At 58.4% G+C, this 22,552-nt stretch overlaps 1 protein-coding gene across 1 annotated transcript in view; it reads right to left on the reverse strand.

Moving 5' to 3' along the window:
- Nucleotides 1-6,989: 6,989 nt before the first annotated feature.
- Nucleotides 6,990-22,552, reverse strand: part of AFG2A (AFG2 AAA ATPase homolog A) — a 28,543-nt gene continuing 12,980 nt past the window's right edge. The window contains exons 10-16 of the mRNA XM_060179109.1: nucleotides 19,589-19,743; nucleotides 19,182-19,391; nucleotides 17,504-17,557; nucleotides 16,424-16,503; nucleotides 8,834-8,960; nucleotides 7,713-7,877; nucleotides 6,990-7,262 (exon numbers count right to left, since the gene is read on the reverse strand). Coding sequence (XP_060035092.1) covers nucleotides 7,086-7,262; nucleotides 7,713-7,877; nucleotides 8,834-8,960; nucleotides 16,424-16,503; nucleotides 17,504-17,557; nucleotides 19,182-19,391; nucleotides 19,589-19,743 — 968 coding nt within the window. The 3' untranslated portion in view covers nucleotides 6,990-7,085. The remainder of the gene's footprint in view (nucleotides 7,263-7,712; nucleotides 7,878-8,833; nucleotides 8,961-16,423; nucleotides 16,504-17,503; nucleotides 17,558-19,181; nucleotides 19,392-19,588; nucleotides 19,744-22,552) is intronic.

A 22,552-nucleotide genomic window follows, 5' to 3' on the forward strand; every position in this document is an offset into this window, starting at 1 on the left:
AAAAGAAGTGTGACTCGGGCCAGGGGAGAGCCCCCTGGGAGAGTGCCACCTTGCCGGGCAAAGGCTCAGGTCCAAGCCAGGGGGCATGGGAGGCCCTGCTGTCTGCGTCCGGACAGGCTCCTACAGGGTGAACCAAACCTGCCTGGGGTTCTCATCTGTGGGGCTGCCTTTGCCTCACAGTCCCAGCAGGACACCCGGGGACAGACACCCTGGAGTCTGAGGAGTGCGAGAGGTGTAGCTTGAGAGCCAGCCCACTGGGTGCTGCCCAGGCTGAGCCTGGTGCCCTGGGGGCACCAGGCTCAGCCCTCTGTCCTCCGTGCGGTGAACACAGCGGGGCAGACAGGGTGGCAGGTAAGGAGAAAGGAAAGGCCGTTTCCTCCTCCTGAGAACGGGAGGCCGGTGCACCAACAGGACTGTGTGCCCGCCCGGGACAAGTGGACGGGCCTGCAGGTCACCTCAGCCCCACTGACAGCAGAGGCTCACGCGCACACACGCAGACACCCGCCGGACAGCACAAGGGGTGTGCAGCCAGGGTCCCAGGAAACCCCTCCGGCCGGCAGCCGCCAGCGAGTGCACACTGGGCCGCCCTGTGACACACGGTTCGGGGCGTCAGGAGCACCACGGCAGGCCCGGGCAGACGGCTGAGCTGCTCAGGTCCACAGCCCGAGGGTTGTGCCGCCAGCTCAGCCCTGCGGGGGCGCACCACCCCCCCCCCCCCCCCGCCACACCTTGAAGCGGCCCCCCTCCACTCCGCTCACCAGGTCGGTGCAGACCATCCCTGACGGCCTGCAGTCCTCGGGGCCCGACCAGGACGCGGCTGTGGAGACTGGCAGGCCGGCACATGTCGGCTGTCCCACGTCCTTTGGGAGCCTGTGCTTCAGGATTCATGCTGGCGTCTCGTCTCCGCTGCTTTGGGGAGGGGGCTGCTCACACGAAAATGGTTTGGGGACGCGGCTGTCACTGTGACGCATGAGCAGGAGCCTCTGCGTGTTACTGTCGTCACTCAGCCCTTCCCTGAGCTCAGCACTGTGTCTGTAGGACGGGAGCCACTGAGCCACACCACCTGTGACAAAGGTGCTGGAGGTCTGAGCCCTGAGCAGCGGCCCAGCCCCCCAACCTCCACGCCGGCACCCAACACCATCTTTGGTGCGGCCTAGGCTCAGGACACAGGGACAAGGCTGTCGGGGACTGGCTGAGCCTGACTTCACTGAAGGGAGCATCCGCTGAGGGAAGACACTGGCCTCACTCGTCCTTGTTGTGTGACAGTGTCCCATCCTCTCAGCTCTCATCACACGGTGCTCCCTGTCACCTCAGCTCATCACACAATACTCAGTCACCTCAGCTCTGGAGTCACACACGGTGCTCCATCACCTCAGCTCTCATCACAGTCCTCATCTCAGCTCATGTCACAATAATCACCTCAGCTCTGGTGTCACACGGTGCTCCCTGTCACCTCAGCTCTCATCACAGTCCTCATCTCAGCTCATGTCACAGTAACCACCTCAGCTCTGGTGTCACATGTTCCCTGTCACCTCAGTTCTAGTGTCACATGTTCCCTGTCACCTCAGCTCTGGTGTCACATGTTCCTTGTCACCTCAGCTCTGGTGCCACACGGTGCTCTGTCACCCCACCATCTTTCCCTGATGTGATTCCCACTGCACTGTCTGGCTTGCATCTTTCACCTCCTATAAGCCCTATGGGTCAGGAACCCCGGCCTGGTCGCAGCCCCCCACCCTGGACACCCACGGGAGCCTTGCTGGGAGCACAGGCCGCAACTCGACCCTCAGTAGCTGCGGGAACTGAGCTGGACTGGACTTGGGGGCTGCGGGCCGGGCCGGGCCGGGCCGGCTGAGTCACCCTCCCGCAGCCAAGACGCCCCAGAGGTAAGTCTCCCCTCCCTGGGTCAGGACACAGCGGCTGCGAGGATCCAGACTTGCCGTGGAGCCCGCGGTCAGCGGTCACCGGGGGCTTGTTGTGGACGACCTCCCGTGCCCTCGTCTCAGAACAGTCAGGCCGAGTCCTGACAGCGTGGACGGCGACAGAGAGAGGCTCGGCTGCTGGTGCTGTCAGGCGGGTGGGGAGGCCGCCATGTGTGGCCGTGCAGGGGGGGGCTGGCCTTGAACCTGGGCCACCTGCTTGGCAGAGCAGCACTCTGCCCTGCAAGCTGTCTGGCGGGCCCAGGACGAGAAGCTGAGATCGTCACGTGACGACAGATCAGAATCCAAGTGTCTGTGGCCCACCGGGAGCAGGCGTTAAACCAAGTCATGAAACAGCTGGGGGGAGGGGCAGGCGCGGGCGCTCCCAGCGGAAGGCGCCCATTACTGCGCACAAGGGCCTGGTCAAGCTCTGGACCCCCGCCCGCAGAGGGGAAGCTTCACAAGCAGAGGAGGTCTGTGGGCATCTCTCTCCCTCAATTTTTAAAATTTTCTTTTCCCTTTTGTTGCCCTTGTTTTTCATTGTTAGTTATTACTGATGTCTTTGTTATATAGGACAAAGAAAAATGGAGGGGGTCGGGCTGTAGCGCAGTGGGTTAAGCGCATGTGGCGCAAAGCGCAGGGACCGGAGTAAGGATCCTGGTTCGAGCCCCCGGCTCCCCACCTGCAGGGGAGTCGCTTCACAGGCGGTGAAGCAGGTCTGCAGGTGTCTGTCTTTCTCTCCCCCTCTCTGTCTCCCCCTCCTCTCTCCATTTCTCTCTGTCCTATCCAACAACAAAGCAACGTCAACAATGGCAATAATAACCACAACAAGGCTGCAACAACTAGGGCAACAAAAAAGGGGGGAAATGGCCTCCAGGAGCGGTGGATTCATGGTGCAGGCACCGAGCCCAGCAATAACCCTGGAGAAAAAAAAAAGAAAAAATAAAAAGAAAAATGGAGAGGAGAGAAAGACACCTGCAGACCTGCTTCACCACCTGTGAAGCGACCCCCCTGCAGGTGGGGAGCTGGGGGCTCGAACCGGGATCCTTGCGCTTTGCGCCACATGCACTTAACCCACTGCCCTACCACCTGACTCCCATGTCTCTCAATTTCTTTACTTTTTTTTTTTTTTTTTTTGCCTCCAGGGTTATTGCCAGGCTCGGTGCCTGCACCATGAATCCACCGCTCCTGGAGGCCATTTTTTCCCTTTTGTTACCCTGGTTGTTTTACCATTGTTGTGGTTATTATTATCGTTGTTATTGATGTTGTCGCTGTTGGGTAGGACAGAGAGAAATGGAAAGAGATGGGGAAGACAGAGAGGGGAAAGACACCTGCAGACCTGCTTCAATGCCTGTGAAGCGACTCCCCTGCAGGTGGGGGGGGCTGGGGGCTCAAACCAGGATCCTTCTCTGGTCCTTGCGCTCTGCGCCACATGCACTTAACCCGCTGTGCTACAACCGACCCCCCCCCCCAATTTTTATCCTATTGAAAAAAAAAGTTTAAATATGGCTGCTGGGAGTGGTGGATTTGCAGTGCTGGCACTGAGCCCTCAAGATAATTCTGGTGGCAATTAAAAAAGGGAGGTTGGGTGGCAGCGCACTTCACTGAGCGCACATTAGTGTGCAAGGACCTGGGTTTGAGCCCCCAGCTCCCACCTGCCGGGGGAAAGCTTTGTGAGTGGTGAAGCAGGGCTGCAGGTCTCTCCCCGTCTTCTCCATTTGTCCCTATCCAATAAATAATAAAGATAATAAGAAGTTTAGGGAGCTAAGTACACACTGAGGCTCGGGACATAGCCTCTGCTTCTGAAGAGACTCTTCTGCCTGAGGCTCCAATGATCCAAGTTCAATCCCCCACACCACCGTCAGCCAGAACTGAGCAGGGCCCCAGAAAAGTCACCAAGTCAGCAGTGGGGCTGGGGACAGCACCACCAGAAGTGAAGAATGAAGCTTCTGCTCGGGCCGGGCCAGGCGGAGGGACACACACTCTTTCACTGCGACCAGGACTCTCACTGGGGCTCAGTGCCTGCAGGATGAACCCGCCTGCTTCCGGGCTAAGTTTGGCAGATGAAAGACAGCCCAGCACGGGATCCCCACGGCATGCAGGGCCGGGCTCAAACCTGGGTTTCCTGGCAGAGTGGTGACACTGCCCACTGTGCCGTGTGTGCCAGGCTCTCACCTGCTGTTCTGGCCAGAGACTTCAGTAGGAACCACTCGGATGCATTCAGCTTGTCTTCAAGACAAAGGCTTTTAGTCCAGCCCTCGGTGCGGGAAAGGACTCTCACCTGCGTTCCAACAGCCACCTGGCGGCGCCGTGAGCAGGCAAACATCACAGCCGGCCGTGGGGCACCCTCCCGCTCATGCCACCCGGCCTGGCCAGAAGAAAGGTCCTCTGGTGGGTAGGCAACACGGAGGCGGAGCCAGGCTAGTGGAAGAAGGGTCCCAGGCATGCGTGAGAATCCTGGCGCCCGGTGTCCTGCCACAGGTCCTAACCCATGGAGCTTTGCCCTCCTGAGACACGGCTGAGCATTACAGATAAATGGACACACGGCATCACGTTTAGACTCACTCCACGCGGAAAAGTCCTATTGTATGATGCGATGCCAACACACAAGTGGGTCTGCTAGCTGGGAGGTTTAGGCAAACCCATGGACAGGGTGCAAGCTTGGAGGCCTTCCTGCCTGAGGTGCTGAGACCCAGGTTCAATCCCCAGCACCACCATCAGCCAGGGCTGAGCAGAGCTCTGGTGTAAGAACAGAGAACAGGCCTCCTACTGATCATCGAAGAACTAATTGAGGGAAAGAGAAAATAAACTCCTTGTGGCTGGGTGGTGGCGCACCTGGCTGAGCGCAGGTTACAGAGCTCAAGGACCCAGGTTCGAGTCCCTGGTCCCCACCTGCAGGGGGAAAGCCTTGAGAGTGGTAAAGCAGGGCTGCAGGTCTCTTTCCCTCTTGATTTGGCTGTCTTTATCCAATAAATAAAGATAATTAAAAAAGAAAAAAAACAACTCCTTTGCTGCCGAGGCCCGAGCTTGCCCACTCTATGCCCTTGCCAGGCACCACCACCTGCAGACATGAGGGCTGAGTGTGGACTTGTCAGTCCTCAGCACAGCGCCGTGGGGAAATGCAGGAGAGTGCCTGGCAGGGAGCAAATGGTCTGAGGTCTTTGGGGAATAATAACCCCTCATGAAAGCGGCTAAGCCTGCCATCCTCACATCACCTAAACCCACATCAATAAGCAAAGGGACATTTAAATGGCTACGTGTCCCTGGGGGCAGGGAGAGGAGAGCAGTGGGAAGGTGCTAAGGGGCTCTAGGCTGGTCAGGACTGGTGGAAGTCAGGCGGGCCCGCATGCACCGAAATGTCAGTGGACGGGAAATGCTAAGACGGCAGGAGACATCGCACAGGAGGCCTAGAGGAGAGCAGGGGGCAGAGAACAAACCTAGCAGCTAGCTCTGCCCAGTTTCAGTGGCTCTCCTGCTCCCAGTCGTCTGGGTCTACAGACTGGCTTCCCACTCAGCCCGGCCCGAGAGCCGATACCAGGCCTGGCTCAGCGGAGCAGACGTCTGTCTAGTGTCCTGGAGTCTGGAAGGGGGGTGGTGGTGCCTGGCTCATGGGGGAGTCTTCCAGGGTCTATCTACACTTCGGACAGCAGACCTGAGTACTGCCTTGAGCACTGAGCTCCCATGAGCTGTGTGTGGCTTGGGGAAGGGAGACAGCTCGGCATGTTCTCTCTCTCACACCCCTCCCTCACATTCACACCAGGACTGCTGGACATTTTCCTGAATGAAAACACGTCCAGGGGTTTAGGACCTAGTGGTAGGGAAGGAGAGATTCCCCACAGTAGGGGGACAGGACCGTGGGTGTGCATCTGTGTTTGCGCCATGAACACGCGCACCTGTGAACACGCGCACCTGTGTGAACACTCGCACCTGTTTGCGTGAACACGTGCACCTGTATACACGTGAACACATGTGCACCTGTCTGTGAACACGGAAGCCCAGGATGGTACTTCCTGACGTTTCCTCTCAATGTGCAGCCCATGGAGGCAGGAGGCAGAAGCCAGCACCCACCCCACAAGCCGACACCCAGCTTTGTAGGGCTCCCTGCATCCTTGTTCTGATGGGGTAGAAAAAGCACCCCAACCGTCTGTGTCTCAAGTCACAGGAAGAACTGCAAATTGCACCAACATTCTTTTGCAAATGCAGATTCATCAGCATGCAGGGCACCAGTCTGGAGTCTTGGTGGCAGGCAGGAAGCTGGCACAGCTGGGGACACAGCACGCAGCCTATCTGACCTGCCCTGGTCCTGGCTCCACCCAGGCAGAAGGCAAATCCCCGGAACCCCAGCCCCACTGCCGGCAGCACATCACCCCTGCATGTCCAGGCTGCACTCACGGAGGCAAGCCTGGTGCGCACGCCCAGAAACATGCTTCTCTTGTTGCTGAGTCAGAGCCTACTCCCGACACATGGGAAATGACCCGTGTTTATCCAGTCCCTCTTCTAGAATCAGCTCTTCATCCTTTCAAATTGTCTGTTCCCAACAAGAACAGGTGCTGGAGTTCTGGCCTCTCTCACCCGAGACTCTCCTTCATAGGATCTTAAGGGGCCAGATGGTAGCGCACCTGGTTAACACTCACATTACAGTGCACAAGGATCCGGGTTCAAGCCCCCACTCCCTACTTGCAGGGGGGAACTTCAGGAGTAGTGAAGCAGGGCTGCAGGTGACTCTCTTGTCTCTCTCCCTATCTCCCTCCCCCTCGCCTCTCAATCTGTCTATTCGAAAATCAGTCAAATGTATATATTTTAAAAAGAATGGAATAAACCCGACTGTATATAAGCCACAAAAGTCCACTTTTAATTCTTACTACACTCTCCCCCCTCCTCTCCGCCTTGGCAAAGCTGCCCAGTGAGCTGTGGAAAGGGCCGTGCAGGGGCGTGGGCGCACCGCACCTTGGGGAAGAGGGGACAGCACAGAGGGAGCATCCCGGGGACTGGCGGAGGCCCGACTCCCACGGCAGCGCTCAGTGGACAGAGCGCCCACAGCAGGAAGCCCGACCCAACAGCCTGACACTCTCCTCATGGAGAACTTTTTTTAATCTCAGGACAAAACCTTAAAAGAAACAGGTCTCCCCTGGAACGCAGCCCAGGGCAGCAGGGAAGGCCGATGCCTGCTCACAGGGTGTGCAGCCCGCTCTTCTCACGGTACTCCTCGTACAAGCGTCTGGAAGCCTGTGGGAGCCTGGGCGTCACGCTGCTCAGGGCCCGGGTGAAATGGCGCTGCAGGACGCGGTCTGCCTGGATGTCCTCTTCCAGGGCCAGCAGGGCGGCCTCCCTGCACACGGCCACAATCTGCACAAGGGGACAGCCCGCAGTCTCAGGGAACGCAGCGCACGCCTTCCCCGAGGCCTTCTCCAGAGGCCTGCAGCAGGGCCACCGTGGGCCCGGGACCAGCAAGGGCTCCACTACAGCTCGCAGTCACCCTGCCTCTCCCTGGAAGGAGCACGCCTGGCCTCTGGGAGCAGGGAAGCAGCTCCAAGCAGAGCCCAGCAGCGAGGGCCCGCGACCAGAGCACCCCTGGGTCACCTGCGGTCCCTGCCCTTCCCTGGAGTGTCACCTGTGGTCCCTGCCACCCTACCCCACCACACACACACACACACACCCAGCCACCCACCTCCACACACACACACACACACACACACACACGCTCACACTCACACTCACACACACCCGGCCACCCACCTCCACACACAGACATACACTCACTCACACACAGACACACACACACAACCGGCCACCCACCTCCGCTCCCGAGTAAGCGTCTGTCTGGAGGACGAGGGCCTCCAGGTCCAGCTCGGGGCTGACAGGCATGGCACGCAGCTGCAGGCTGAGGATCTCCCTCCTGGTGGCCGCGTCGGGCAGGGGCACATACAGCAGCCTGTCGATCCTCCCGGGCCGCAGCAAAGCCTGAGGGCCGCACACTCAGAGCCACATCCACGGACACCCCGCCACCCCACCGTGGCCAGCCAGAGCCGGCCTCAGCCCGCCGAAGCTTGGAGCTCTGACACCACCGTCCGGCGAGGCACCAGGCATGCAGCTCAGGCGCCGGTCCGGGAGAACCGGAGACACACGACCCCCAAGCATCCCAGAAGAGAAAGAGCAGAGTGAACTGTGTGAGAATGAAGGTTTGAGCCATGGGCAGGGCAGGAGCCCACACCGCGGACGGCAGCTGGCACCCACAGTCTGCGAACGCCTTCACGAAGCGGATGACTGTCCCGACTGCAACGCTGGCGAAGAATAGGACAGATGCCCCCCAGAAAGACCACGGACAGTCCAGACAATTCTGGCCCACCCTCATGCCAGCCAGCAGCCAGGGGACCCGGAGCTGCAGGCTTGGCTGAAGGGACAGCATGTGACGGCACCAATGTGCCAAACCCAGCTTCCAGAGACTGTGTTCTTTAAAAAAGCATCTTAATTAAAACACATCTGGCGGGCAGTGCGGGTCTGAGGGCAGCACCCTGTGCTTGTGCCCCAGAAGCCGCCTCCACCCCTCACTGGTCACTGTGCTGCTGAGCTTGAGGGGCAGTGGCCTGAGGGTCAGCCGCTGAGAATACACCCCGCATTTCTCACGTTAGTGAGCAGCCACCAGCCAGGACAAGTAGCTGCTGACAGACGTGTGTGCACATCCAGCGAAGCCTCAGCGTGACCGAGTGAGCACGTCAAGGTGACAAGAGTACAGGGGCCCCAAGAGGAGCAGGGCCCACAAGAGGATCGTGGGTCTCAGAGAGGAGCAGGGGCCCCCGAGGGTCAGGGGTACCGAGAGGCAGCAACTCGGCCCACGCAGCAGTGAAGGGCTCGGGGCCAGATAGCAACGTCCACTCCGTCCGCACGGGGAGGGGTCCCGGCATCGACCGGCGCCTCACCTTGTCGATCCTGTCGGGGCGGTTGGTGGCGGCCACGATGGTCACGTCCCTCAGCTGCTCGATGCCGTCCATCTCCGTGAGGAGCTGAGCCAGGACTCGGTCAGCCACGCCCCCAGCGCCTGAAGAGCTGATTCCAACAGACAACCTGAGAACCTGTTTTCACATGTGCTACTGAAACCTTTGAAAAAAACCACGTCTGGGGAGCCAGGCAGCAGCGCAGCGGATTCAGCGCATGTGGCGCAAAGCACAAGGATCGGCATAAGGATGCCGGTTCGAGCCCCCGGCTCCCCACCTGCAGGGGAGTCGCTTCACAGGCGGTGAAGCAGGTATCTTTCTCTCCCCCCGTCTTCCCCTCCTCTCTCCATTTCTCTCTGTCCTATCCAACAACGATGACATCAACAACAATAATAATAACTACAACAATATAACAAGGGCAACAAAAGGGAATAAATAAAAAATAAATAAGACATGTCTGGGGAGCCAGGAGGTAGCGCAGTGGGTTAAGTGCACATGACGCAAAGCACATGGACTGGCACAAAGATCCTGGTTTGAGCCCCCGGCTCCCCACCTGCAGGGGGGTCTCGGTCTCTTCACAAGTGGTGAAGCAGGTCTGCAGGTGTCTGTCTTTCTCTCCCCATCTTCCTCTCCTCTCTCCATTTCTCTCTGTCCTGTCCAACAACAATAACAGCAACAACAATGGAGAAAAAATGGCCTCCAGGAGCAGGGGATTTGTAGTGCAGACACCGAGCCCCACCAATAACCCTGGAGGCAAAAATAGAAAAACAACGACAACAAACATGTCTGCCTCAAACAAAGCTCATGTTAGCAAGACACCACGCTGCTGAGCAGATGCTCGCTGACCGAGAACATGGCCACAGGGTGCCAGGCCGGAACCAAGACCGCCAGACCCCGGGCCCCCCCAGCTGCCCAGCACCTGACACCTGCCAGCTTGTGCCCTTCTGAGTGGGTCCTGGGAAGGAGTCCAGAGCAAGGGGCATGGAAGCCCAAGCCCGACCTGTCTCGGGGCTCCACCCTGCCCCTCCCATCTGCTCCACCCCCCAGGCAACAAGTTAAGAGATTCCCGTAGGACTTACTGGAGGCCAGAGCCCTACTCAGCCCTGGTCATGCCCTTGCAGGGGTGCTTGGGACTAAGTCCGAGGCCTCGGGGCCTTCCGGCATGGAGAGCCGAGCTGTCTCCCCAGCCGACTCACCCAAGTCTTGAGTCCACAGGGCAATTTACAGTCTACCACAGCAAGGTCAATATTCAACAAGCACACAATCCGACGAGAAATAACAAAGTCAAGTGAGTTCAGACTTGTTCCTGCCGACGGGCCATCCTTGCTCAGGGGCAGAGGACACCCCGAGTATTTGGCTCCTAGTCACAGCAGGACGTGGCCAGAGAACACTGGCCCTGGAGCAGAGACAGCATCTGGGAAGCACATCCTCAGGCGGCAGCTTGGAGTCCAGAGCAGCTCTGATACTGGGAGCTCGGGGACCAACACCGACAAGCCCACGCACGCCGTGCAGTGTCTCCCCAGGCCCCTCTGAGTATGCCACACAGAGTCCCTCACACACCTCACGGTCCTTGCATCTGCTGTAGCTTCTCACTTCTGGTGCTTCCCTGCCTATCCAGCTAAAGGCTCATTTATCTTTACAATGAACCATGTCTCGATTTCACGATTGAGAAATCACCTCTGGCTTCATTTCTTCTTGTTTTTATTTAAATATTTTATTTATTTATTCATTAGAAAGATAGGAGAGAGAGAGAACCAGACATCAATCTGGTACATGTGCTGCCGGGGATTGAACTCAGAACCTCATGCTTGAAAGTCCAGTGATGTGCCACCTCCTGGACCACCATTTTTTCTTTTCTAAGCTCCTCTGAGTGTGAAGTGACATTTTCCATCTGTCAGCTCCCTGGTGCAAGGAGGCGTTCAGGTGGCTCTCACTGCACAGTCCTGGTCCTCAGGCCTCCACACGGGGAGGCTCTCACTGTACAGTCCTGGTCCCCAGGTCTCCACACGGGAGGCTCTCACTGCACAGTCCTGGTCCCCAGGTTTCCACATGGGGTGGCTCTCACTGCACAGTCCTGGTCCCCAGGCCTCCACATGGGGAGGCTCTCACTGCGCAGTCCTGGTCCCCAGGTCTCCACACAGGAGGCTCTCACTGCACAGTCCTGGTCCCAGGTTTCCACATGGGGTGGCTCTCACTGCACAGTCCTGGTCTCCACATGGGGTGGCTCTCACTGCACAGTCCTGGTCCCCAGGCCTCCACACGGGGAGGCTCTCACTGCGCAGTCCTGGTCTCCACACGGGGAGGCTCTCACTGCACAGTCCTGGTCCCCAGGTCTCCACACGGGAGGCTCTCACTGCACAGTCATGGTCCCCAGGTTTCCACATGGGGTGGCTCTCACTGCACAGTCCTGGTCTCCACACAGGGAGGCTCTCACTGCACATTCCTGGCCCCCAGGCCACCACATGGGGAGGCTCTCACTGCACAGTCCTGGTCTCCACACGGGGAGGCTCTCACTGCACAGTCCTGGTCCCCAGGCCTCCACATGGGGAGGCTCTCACTGCACAGTCCCGGTCTTCACACGGGGAGGCTCTCACTGCACAGTCCTGGTCTCCACACGGGGAGGCTCTCACTGCACAGTCCTGGTCCCCAGGTTTCCACATGGGGAGGTTCTCACTGCACAGTCCTGGTCTCCACACGGGGAGGCTCTCACTGCACAGTCCTGGTCTCCACACGGGGTGGCTCTCACTGCACAGTCCTGGTCCCCAGGTTTCCACATGGGGTGGCTCTCACTGCACAGTCCTGGTCTCCACACGGGGAGGCTCTCACTGCACAGTCCTGGTCTCCACACGGGGAGGCTCTCACTGCACAGTCCTGGTCCCCAGGCCTCCACATGGGGAGGCTCTCACTGCACAGTCCTGACCCCCAGGCCTTCACACGGGGAGGCTCTCACTGCACAGTCCTGGTCCCCAGGCCTCCACACGGGGAGGCTCTCACTGCACAGTCCTGACCCCAGGTCTCCACACGGGGAGGCTCTCACTGCACAGTCCTGACCCCCAGGCCTTCACACGGGGAGGCTCTCACTGCACAGTCCTGGTCCCCAGGCCTCCACACGGGGAGGCTCTCACTGCACAGTCCTGACCCCAGGTCTCCACACGGGGAGGCTCTCACTGCACAGTCCTGACCCCCAGGCCTTCACACGGGGAGGCTCTCACTGCACAGTCCTGGTCCCCAGGCCTCCACACGGGGAGGCTCTCACTGCACAGTCCTGACCCCAGGTCTCCACACGGGGAGGCTCTCACTGCACAGTCCTGACCCCAGGCCTCCACACGGGGAGGCTCTCACTGTGCAGTCCTGGTCTCCACATGGGGTGGCTCTCACTGCACAGTCCTGGTCCCCAGGTCTCCACACGGGGAGGCTCTCACTGCACAGTCCTGGTCTCCACACGGGGTGGCTCTCACTGCACAGTCCTGGTCCCCAGGCCTCCACACGGGGAGGCTCTCACTGCACAGTCCTGACCCCAGGTCTCCACACGGGGAGGCTCTCACTGCACAGTCCTGACCCCCAGGCCTTCACACGGGGAGGCTCTCACTGCACAGTCCTGGTCCCCAGGCCTCCACACGGGGAGGCTCTCACTGCACAGTCCTGACCCCAGGTCTCCACACGGGGAGGCTCTCACTGCACAGTCCTGACCCCAGGCCTCCACACGGGGAGGCTCTCACTGTGCAGTCCTGGTCTCCACATGGGGTGGCTCTCACTGCACAGTCCTGGTCCCCAGGTCTCCACACGGGGAGGCTCTCACTGCACAGTCCTGGTCTCCACACGGGGTGGCTCTCACTGCACAGTCCTGGTCCCCAGGTCTCCACACGGGGAGGCTCTCACTGCACAGTCCTGGTCTCCACACGGGGTGGCTCTCACTGCACAGTCCTGGTCTCCACACGGGGTGGCTCTCACTGCAGTCCTGGTCTCCACATGGGGAGGCTCTCACTGCACAGTCCTGGTCTCCACACGGGGTGGCTCTCACTACACAGTCCTGGTCCCCAGGTTTCCACATGGGGTGGCTCTCACTGCACAGTCCTGGTCTCCACACGGGGTGGCTCTCACTGCACAGTCCTGGTCTCCACACGGGGAGGCTCTCACTGCACAGTCCTGGTCCCCAGGCCTCCACATGGGGAGGCTCTCACTGCACAGTCCTGGTCTCCACACGGGGTGGCTCTCACTGCACAGTCCTGGTCCCCAGGCCTCCACATGGGGAGGCTCTCACTGCACAGTCCTGGTCCCCAGGCCTCCACATGGGGAGGCTCTCACTGCACAGTCCTGGTCTCCACACGGGGAGGCTCTCACTGCACAGTCCTGGCCCCCAGGCCTCCACATGGGGAGGCTCTCACTGCACAGTCCTGGTCTCCACATGGGGAGGCTCTCACTGCACAGTCCTGGTCCCCAGGCCTCCACATGGGGAGGCTCTCACTGCACAGTCCTGGTCCCCAGGCCTCCACATGGGGAGGCTCTCACTGCACAGTCCTGGTCTCCACATGGGGAGGCTCTCACTGCACAGTCCTGGTCTCCACACGGGGTGGCTCTCACTGCACAGTCCTGGTCTCCACACGGGGAGGCTCTCACTGCACAGTCCTGGCCCCCAGGCCTCCACATGGGGAGGCTCTCACTGCACAGTCCTGGTCTCCACATGGGGAGGCTCTCACTGCACAGTCCTGGTCCCCAGGTCTCCACACAGGGCGGCTCTCACTGCACAGTCCTGACCCCAGGCCTCCACACGGGGAGGCTCTCACTGCGCAGTCCTGGTCTCCACACGGGGTGGCTCTCACTGCACAGTCCTGGCCCCCAGGTCTCCACACGGGGAGGTTCTCGCTGCACAGTCCTGGTCTCCACACGGGGTGGTTCTCACTGCACAGTCCTGGCCCCCAGGTCTCCACATGGGGAGGCTCTCACTGCGCAGTCCTGGTCTCCACATGGGGAGGCTCTCACTGCACAGTCCTGGTCCCCAGGCCTCCACACGGGGAGGCTCTCACTGCACAGTCCTGGTCTCCACACGGGGAGGCTCTCACTGCACAGTCCTGACCCCAGGCCTCCACACGGGGAGGCTCTCACTGCACAGTCCTAGTCTCCACACGGGGTGGCTCTCACTGCACAGTCCTGGTCCCCAGGCTTCCACACGGGGTGGCTCTCACTGCACAGGCCTGGTCCCCCACACCTTCACTTTGTTCCATCCCTGGCTGTCTCCTCCAATTCTCTGACAAGCCCAACTGGACTGAGTGCTGACCACTGCTTAGTCTCCACGGACTGGACTTTTCCGCATCTCTAATTGGGCCAATTTCTACTTTCCTACCTGAGCAGAAAAGATGTCTGGTAAGATGTCCGTCTTCCTAAGTTACCGAGACTCCTCTCATGCCCCCACAGGTGCTTGTGGATGCACATGCTGGCTCCTTGGCAGAGCCCAGGACGAGCACACAAGGCCCTGGGTTCACTGCCTAGCACTGCATGAGCCAGACGAGAAAAAGAGAAAACCTTCCAGGTTCCTCTGTGAGACGGAGCTCTCCACATCACCTCGGGTGGCCCTCTTGCTGTGACAGCCTGCGCCTGGCACAGGACCAGCCCTGCTGGCCATCTGGTGACACACCGACGGCACGCTGAGTTCTCAAACTCCGACTTTGTAAAAGTCCCTGCACCTGGGGAACTTGATGTCGCCACTCACACCTCCACTCAGGTGCTACCCACCCTGTGTTCATCTGGGAGGAAATGTCTGTGCTCTGAGCTGAGGACAGGTGGCGGGGACTCTGGGCTCCACCCAGCTGCCTGCCCTGCCGCAGCCTCACATCCTGAGTGCTTCCACTGGCCAGGCTTCGTGGAGACGGGAAGATCCTGGGCTTTTTTTAATTACCCTTATTTCCTCGATAGAGACAGTCAGAAGAGAGACACCTGCTTCACCACTAGCAAAGCTTCCCTAACCGGTGGGGCCCGAGGGTTGGCACCTGGATCCTTGTGCACTGTAACGTGTGCACTCAACCAGGTGCGTCACCTCCCGGTCCTTGGCTTCTAAAGCTGTGTGGCAAACCAGCGTGAAAGCAGCGTCCTAGGAAAACGCGCTACATCCAAGAAGTTTAAAAGCCAACGTGCGACCAGCAACACTGAGATGACGCGGTGGAACTCTTGTCACCTTCTAGGGCAGCAGCTGTGACAAGCCAGGGCTGGGAGGATGGGGGGCACAGGACTCCCATGGAGGCCCTACGGATGGAGGCCCTATGGTGGATCCCTGCACTGCACAAAAGCAGAGCTGAGCAGTGCTCAGTCACCGGAAAGCAAATGAGCAGACAAAATCCCAACTAGGTCTGCCCGGAACCTGAATTCCCCCCCCCCCACCCCGGCCCCCAGCCCCTTTGAACAGGACAGTTTGTTCAAAGGCCATAAAGCGCCCTGGACGGGGCGAGGAGGCCCAGGGCCCGCATAGTCCACTATGTGACGACAGCCACCACAGACAGCGGCCTCAGGCCGAGCAGGCTCACGTCCACATAGTCAGCACAGATGTGCCAGCCCAACCTCAGACCCCAGGTGGCCGTGACACCGGTTTATTCTCCAACAGCAGAAACTCTACAAACCCAAGGGAATAAAACAAAGCCCTCATCCCTTCATGGGACTCCTCCCACCAGCATTTACTTCTGAGAGACCTGTGCAGACACCGCTGCCCATGCCCCAGCGGGGCCTGTGGAGACCGCAGCAAGATGGCTGCAGAGGCCTGCGGGCCCCACAGCGCAAGAACAACCCCACCCACACTGCCTCAGCGCACGAGGCACCCAGAAGCAGCACAGCTCACAGCCACCAGTCAGAACGTCCCGTGTTTGTCCCTTCTCTGCCAGTCTCCTCAACAGTAAGTGAAAACAGCATGACACCCGCAATGACGAGACCAAGTGGGGAAGAATCACATGCCAGGGAGCTTCAGCAGGGGAGCTGGGGGTCAGCAGACTCGGGGTTGCTGCCAGGACCCATCAAGGGCAGGCACCCGGCACGGGACCCCCACATGTGATGAAATGACCCCCCCTCCAGCAGCTGCTCTGTGGGGGTCCACTGTGCTCCAGGGGGAGAGCCTGCCGGACGCCTCGCCCATACACGCATGTGCACCCTGCGTCACTGGGCCTACAGATAACTTTACCACCACAGATCTGGGGACAAAACCTTCAAGACTGATCTCGTTCTATTTGAATTGTGCAACAGAAAACATGATTAACTCCTAAGACGCTCCAATCTGGACCACTATGTCCTTTATTAAGTTGGGCTCTCCCCTATCTGATCATGGAGCTGAGCTGAGCTGAGCTGTCTGTAGCTGGAACAGTGTGATTCTGATAGGTAGTGCAGGGGGGGGGGGGTGTTTCTCTATAGACATCACACTACAAAAAAACAACCAAACGCCCCAAGGCAGACAGTGCTGATCTGAACAAACACAACAGGTCAAGAGAGAGCACGTGAACTAAACAGCCAGGAGAGGCACCACTGAGCCCACACCGGGGGTGCCGCTCACTCACGCCCACCCGCTAATGTCCTCCTGGTGCCCAGGAGCGGGTATCTTACCTGCCCCTTTCAACTGCCAAGGCATCAAGTTCATCAAAGAAAATGATGGCGGGAGCCACGGTCCGAGCTTTCCGGAAGATCTGGTGGAGAGAGACACGTGCTACAGTCGATGCTGCAGCTGGCGTCGGACTGTCCTCGGGCCAGGAGACAGCACCTCAGCTCCACAAAAGACCTCACGCCCGGGGCTCCAAGGACTCAGGTTCATTCCCTTGCACCACCATAGTCAGTGGTGAGCAGTGCTCTGGTCTCTCTCCTGCTCTGTATCCTGCACAAGTTAAGATGCTGAACTGATGCTAACTAGTGCTCAGAAGCAGCCATCTTGCTGTGTTCTCTCTCCTGCTCTGTATCCTGCACAAGTAAGATGCCGAACTGGTGCTAACTAGTGCTCAGAAGCAGCCATCTTGCTGTGTTCTCTCTCCTGCTCTGTATCCGGCACAAGTAAGATGCTGAACTGGTGCTAACTAGTGCTCAGAAGCAGTCATCTTGCTGTGGTCTCTCTCTTGCTCTGTATCCTGCACAAGTTAAGATGCCGAACTGGTGCTAACTAGTGCTCAAAAGCGGCCACCGTCACCTTCCCCGTGCCTGGGCCAGACAGCCAGGGTAAGGGGGTGTGGGAGTGAGGCGGCCTGCTCAGCCCGCTGGACCCCTCCAGTCAAGCTCCCTACAGGCTGTGAAAAGCAGGCAGGCAGGCGTTCTCCAAACCTCCACTTCCATATCTGTCCTGCAGGCCATGCCCACCTCACCAGGAGGTGGGTCTCCGAGGAGCCCGAGCCAGCAAACAAGGCCAGTCACAGTCTCTCACCAGTTGCTCGTGTCAAGGACCACGTGACTGCAGGGGTCAGAGCCTGTGCCGAGACTGTACTGTCTCTGTAAGCTCAACTTGGCCTTGCAGGGGGGCACGTAACCAGAAAACTCTACTTCATAAAATCAATGGCTGGTAACACTATAACATTAAGAGGCAAAGTTTCGCAGGTGGTCGAAACTACTTTTCAGTAACAAAACCCAACTTGTCTTAACTGAGAATAAAACACCCCCACCGGGAATTTGGCGCCTGGGCTCTGCCCTTTGGCGTGTCCTCACCTCTCGGACGGCTTGCTCTGACTCCCCCACATACTTGCTCATGAGCTCAGGCCCCTGCAAGGAGAGAGCACACAGGGCATCACTGCGGATGCAGATGCAGAGACAGTCTGCGGAAGGCAGAGAAAAGACAGGAAGCGGAGCCCATGTTCATCAGCGAAGCTGACCCCTTCGGGTGCTTGCTGCGGCCACAGCGGTGGGGAGGGTCCAGACCCTCCCCGAGCCTCTGGGGTGCTACAATACCTGCTGCTTTGCGCTCAGTCAATCCCAGACTCTAACAGTTGTGAAATCCCAAGGAAGGCTGTTACCCTCCCTGAGTGCTACTGGACGTCACGGAAGCCGAGCTCACACGAGCCAGCTACGTCTGTGTGCCGAGCACAGGAGCAGGAGAAGTGACGTCAAGCTCAGCAGGACACACAGAGGCTGTTTAGGGGAGCACTTCAACAACTCTGAAGATGTGGTCCGGGAGATGGCACAGTGCAGAAGGCACTGGACTCTCAAGCGTGAGGTCTCAAGTTCAATCCCCGGCAGCACATGTACCAGAGTGATGTCTGGTTCTTTGTCTCCTATCTTTCTCACTCATAAATAAAAAAGCCAAAAAAACCCCTCTGAAGATAGCCATTGTGCTCAAGGCAAGAAACCGCTCAGGCCAGCACAAGCCCTGAACAAACGAGGGGCCGGCCGGGAAGGGCAGAATCCACGTCGTCCGAGACAGCTGTCCCAGAGCAGGAGCCCCCCTCGGCAGGTCGGGACAGACACCCGCACACCAGATGTGCCCGGACGTTCACAGAAACCCTGAAGACCATGGCTCAGCGGCACAGGGGTCCCAGGAGAGGGGCTCAAGCACGCAGACGCTCGCGTAAACAAGCGAGGGCTGGGTGGAGGCATGCCAGGCAGAGCACGTGCCACCACCCACACAGGGCTCGAGCCCGAAACCCACCTGCCGAGGAGAGCTCTACCAGCCACAGAGCAGCACTGCAGCTGTGTCTTCCCGCCCCCATTTCTCTCCATCTGTCTAAACAGAGACAGAAGGCCCATCACAAGCAGTGGAGCCCCTGTGCAGGCACCAAGCCCCTGCAGTGACCTGGGTGGGGAAGGAGCAAACGACCCAAACAGCATTCAGAAAAGTCTAGGGAGAAAGCTGACAGTCGATCTGAAACAAGGCTCACACCGTCTTCTAAGAAAATGTGTTTTCATGGGAAAAAATTGCTGGTCCTCACAAAATATCACAAACTTTTTCTAAACGAGTCTAGTGTTTTAGCCAGCAGACCCTTTTGTAGTGGAGTCCACAAAAAGGGATTTCTTAAGAACATTTTTATATTCATTTTCCCTTTTGTTACCCCTTTTTTTTTTTAATTGTTGCTGTAGTTGTTATTGATGATGTTGTTGGATAGGACAGAGAGAAATGGAGAGAGGAGGGGAAGACAGACGGGGAGAGAAAGACAGACACCCGCAGACCTGCTTCACTGCCTGTGAAGCGACTCCCCTGCAGGTGGGGAGCCGGGGGCTTGAACCGGATCCTCACACAGGTCCTTGCGCTTCACGCCACATCCGCTTAACCCGCTGCGCTACCGCCCGACTCCTGACAGAAAGGAACTTAAGGTTTGTAACTACTAACCAGATGTGTACCTGTTCCCTAAGATAACAAAAACACCATCTGCCCCGAAGTTACAGAAGTTACCTTGATGGCCAGGAAGTTGAGGCCGCTCTCCGTGGCCAAGGCTTTGGCGATGGTGGTCTTGGAGCAGCCAGGTGGCCCGTATAGGAGGACACCTCTGGGGGGCTGGATGCCCATTCGGGCAAAGGCCTCAGGGTGCCTCAGGGGCCACTCCACAGCCTGCTTCAGCTTCAGCTTCACGGCCTCCAGGCCGCCGATGTCTGACCAGGACACCTGCAACACAGCACCTACAGCAGGCCCCTCCGGGACAGGGGCAGCAGCACCCAGGACAAGCCTCCCTGGGACATGACGGGGACAGCAACACCAAGTCCCAAGGCCAGGCGGGCTCCTCCCTCAGCACAGGACACAGGAGGCCGGACACGAGGTCCCCTGCAGGTGTGTGTGCGTGGGCTAGGGGGACCAGGACTTACATTCGGGACATCAACAGCGACCTCCCTCATGGCGCTAGGCCTGATGTCACTCATTCCCTGCAGGAAGTCGCTGAGCGTGACCTTCACGGACCCGGCCAACTTGCTGTCCGTCAGGCTGGGCTGCGTCTGTAGGACTCTCCGCAGCGCACAGAGACCTGGGAGGATGCAGCCGAGACATCAGCCTCTGTTCCAGAAATGGCCCCCAGCCGGCCTGAGTACTGACTGCAGTCACCCCAGCAGTCTGCCTGAGCATTTGCACTTCTAAGGTCTGATCCCTCTGTGCTTGGTGCAGGGTCAGCGAAGGGGTGGGCGAGCACAGGGTGTGAGCACAGTGTGGAGACGCCGGGGACCCACCAGCAGACGAGGTCTGGAGCTTCAGTTGCACAGACCGAAGCATAAAGAGCACGTAACCAGCTTGATTTTTATAAATCTCAAAGTCTAAAGGCCTAGCACAAGAGACAGCAGATGAAGACAGAAGAAAAAAGGAATCAAGAGTAACTGCTAAAAGGAGGCCGGGCGGCAGTGCAGTGGGTGAAGCGCACATAGTACGAAGCGCAAGGCCGGGCGAGGGTGGCAGTTCGAGCCTCCGGCTCCCCACCTGCAGGGGCGTCCTTTCACAAGCGGTGAAGCAGGTCTGCAGGTGTTTATCTTTCTCTCCCCATCTTCCCCTCCTCTCTCGATCTGTCTGTCCTATATACAACAGCAGCAATAACAACTCGATCTGTCTGTCCTATATACAACAGCAGCAGTTAACAACAAAATGGAAAAAATGGCCACAGGAGCAGTAGATTTATTGTGCAGGCACTGAGCCCCAGCCATAACCCTGGAGGCAAAATAATAATCATAATCATAACAACAGAGGAATGTCCGTGAGCAGACGCTATCTCTACAGCGTGGGGCCTCACAGCTGCCCTGGGCCCTTAGAGGGAGAGGAAGCCTCAGAACTCCACAGAGGTGGAAATAGCTCATCAAAAGCGATCTACAATTAAATCTGGAGTTTTTTCTCTAAATCCCCTACTTCTTGGACTTCGTTCAAAAGCACTGAACTCTCGCAGAATTAATGCTTCAACTCTAACTCAGAATCACTGGCAGAGGGCAGGGGTAGGTAGGTAACAGTTATGCAAATAGCCTCTCATGCCCGAGGCTCCAAAGTCCCAGATTCAATCTTCCATACCACCATAAGCCAGAGCTGAGCAGTGCTCTGGTAAAAATAAATAAATAAATCACAATCACTGGCAGAAATGTTACAAGAGGAAATTCCAAGAAGGTGGGTCACTCCTACTTTGCACACAGAAGCTGCTCCAACTTCCTGTGAGGTAAGTCCAGGCCAGCCTGCAGGTGGACACGCAGTAATGTACTCTCCTCCCCCTCAGCACAAGTCCTGACCCACCAATCAGACCCACAACTGTCAGCAGACCTAGTGTCAGAAACAGAGCTGCATCCACAGCTGAGCTGTGCCTTCCTGCTGGAAGGCCGCTCTGCCCCAGCCCCCAGCCCAGCCCAGGCAGGACCTCGGGAGACTACCATCAGCTCAAGCACTGCAGAGCAGTGCCCAGAGCCGTGACGCAGACGCCTCCTCCTCACTGCCAACAAGCCACCGAGAGCTAGAAGCTCACCCACACTCACTCTCCTGAGGGCTTATGCCAAACCACAGATTCGCAGAGCTCTGCTGCTAAGCAGCCCCGTGTTTAGCAGAGCTCACGTGGTTCAGGGGTCATGACTATGAGCATCTCCCGATGTCATGACCTCCACGCTGTGGGCGAGACGCGTCTGGAACAGAAGGCTGTGCACTAGGTCCCTAGAAAGGTGGCCAGAGCCCAGGAGGAAGACAAAGCCAGCACTGTCAGAGCCAGAGGCTCAACCCGGACTATGGAGTTTCAACACAGCTGCTCTTCACTTAAAAAGCTGAGCTACAGCAGCCAGGCAGCACAGTGGGTTAAGCGCACGTGGCATGAAGTGCAAGGACCACCATAAGGATCCCGGTTCGAGCCCCCGGCTCCCCACCTGCAGGGGGGTCGCTTCACAGGCGGTGAAGCAGGTCTGCAGGTGTCTGTCTTTCTCTCCCCCTCCTCTCTCCATTTCTCTCTGTCCTCTCCAACAACAGCAGCAATAACAATGACAGTAACAACAAAAAGGGACAAACAGCCTCCAGGAGCAGTGGATTCGTAGCCCAGGCACCAAGCCCCAGCGATAACCCTGAAGGGAAGAAAAAAAAAAAGCTGAGCTACAAAACACGAGGGCTCGGACAGACCACATCAGGCCACGCGCCAGTTCTGTTAGTCATGAAACAGAGCATCTGAAAACCAGCTCCTACCTGACCCTCCACCTTAAGCCTCCTGCTTGCTCATGTAATGACAGACCTGCTCTCCCAGTATCTCCTAGTCTCACGGTCACCGTGGAGACACGTAAAGTGTGGAGTGCTGGACAGAAAGGAGCAGGCCGCTAGGCAGAGCGCAGCCGCACCATGGCCAGGCATTTCCTTCTGACAGCAGCCGCCAACGAGCACCGTCAGACTGAAACGAACACCCAGGGACACAGTCCACTGAAGCCTGAGAAGTCCTGGTCACGTCGGCGCCCACCACCGTCTCTCAAACCTTTTGCTGAAGCTCCCGGCTGAGTGATGCTTACGAGACAGCCAGGAGGAAGCCGTCACTCAGGCCAGTGAGCCAAGGCGCAGATGGAGAGCAAGCAGTGCTCAAGGACATCTGGACAGGAGGACAGGAGGACCCCAGCCCACACCCGGCGCTGCCAGCTGCTACTCCACAGGCTCCACCTCTCAGCTCCTCAGCCACCCCTGGACACAGGGCAGCCTGGACACCGGCTCGCTCCCGGACATCCAGGCCTGAGCGGGGTACAGGCTGGTGTTCCCTCAGCGAGCCACAGAGACAACCAGCGCTCCTGTCCACAGGGGAAGGACAGAGGCAGGTGTCCCGGAAGGAAGGACACCTAGGGACGAGGTAGGGA

Source organism: Erinaceus europaeus, chromosome 19 (assembly GCF_950295315.1).
Source record: "Erinaceus europaeus chromosome 19, mEriEur2.1, whole genome shotgun sequence".
Lineage (NCBI taxonomy): Eukaryota > Metazoa > Chordata > Mammalia > Eulipotyphla > Erinaceidae > Erinaceus > Erinaceus europaeus.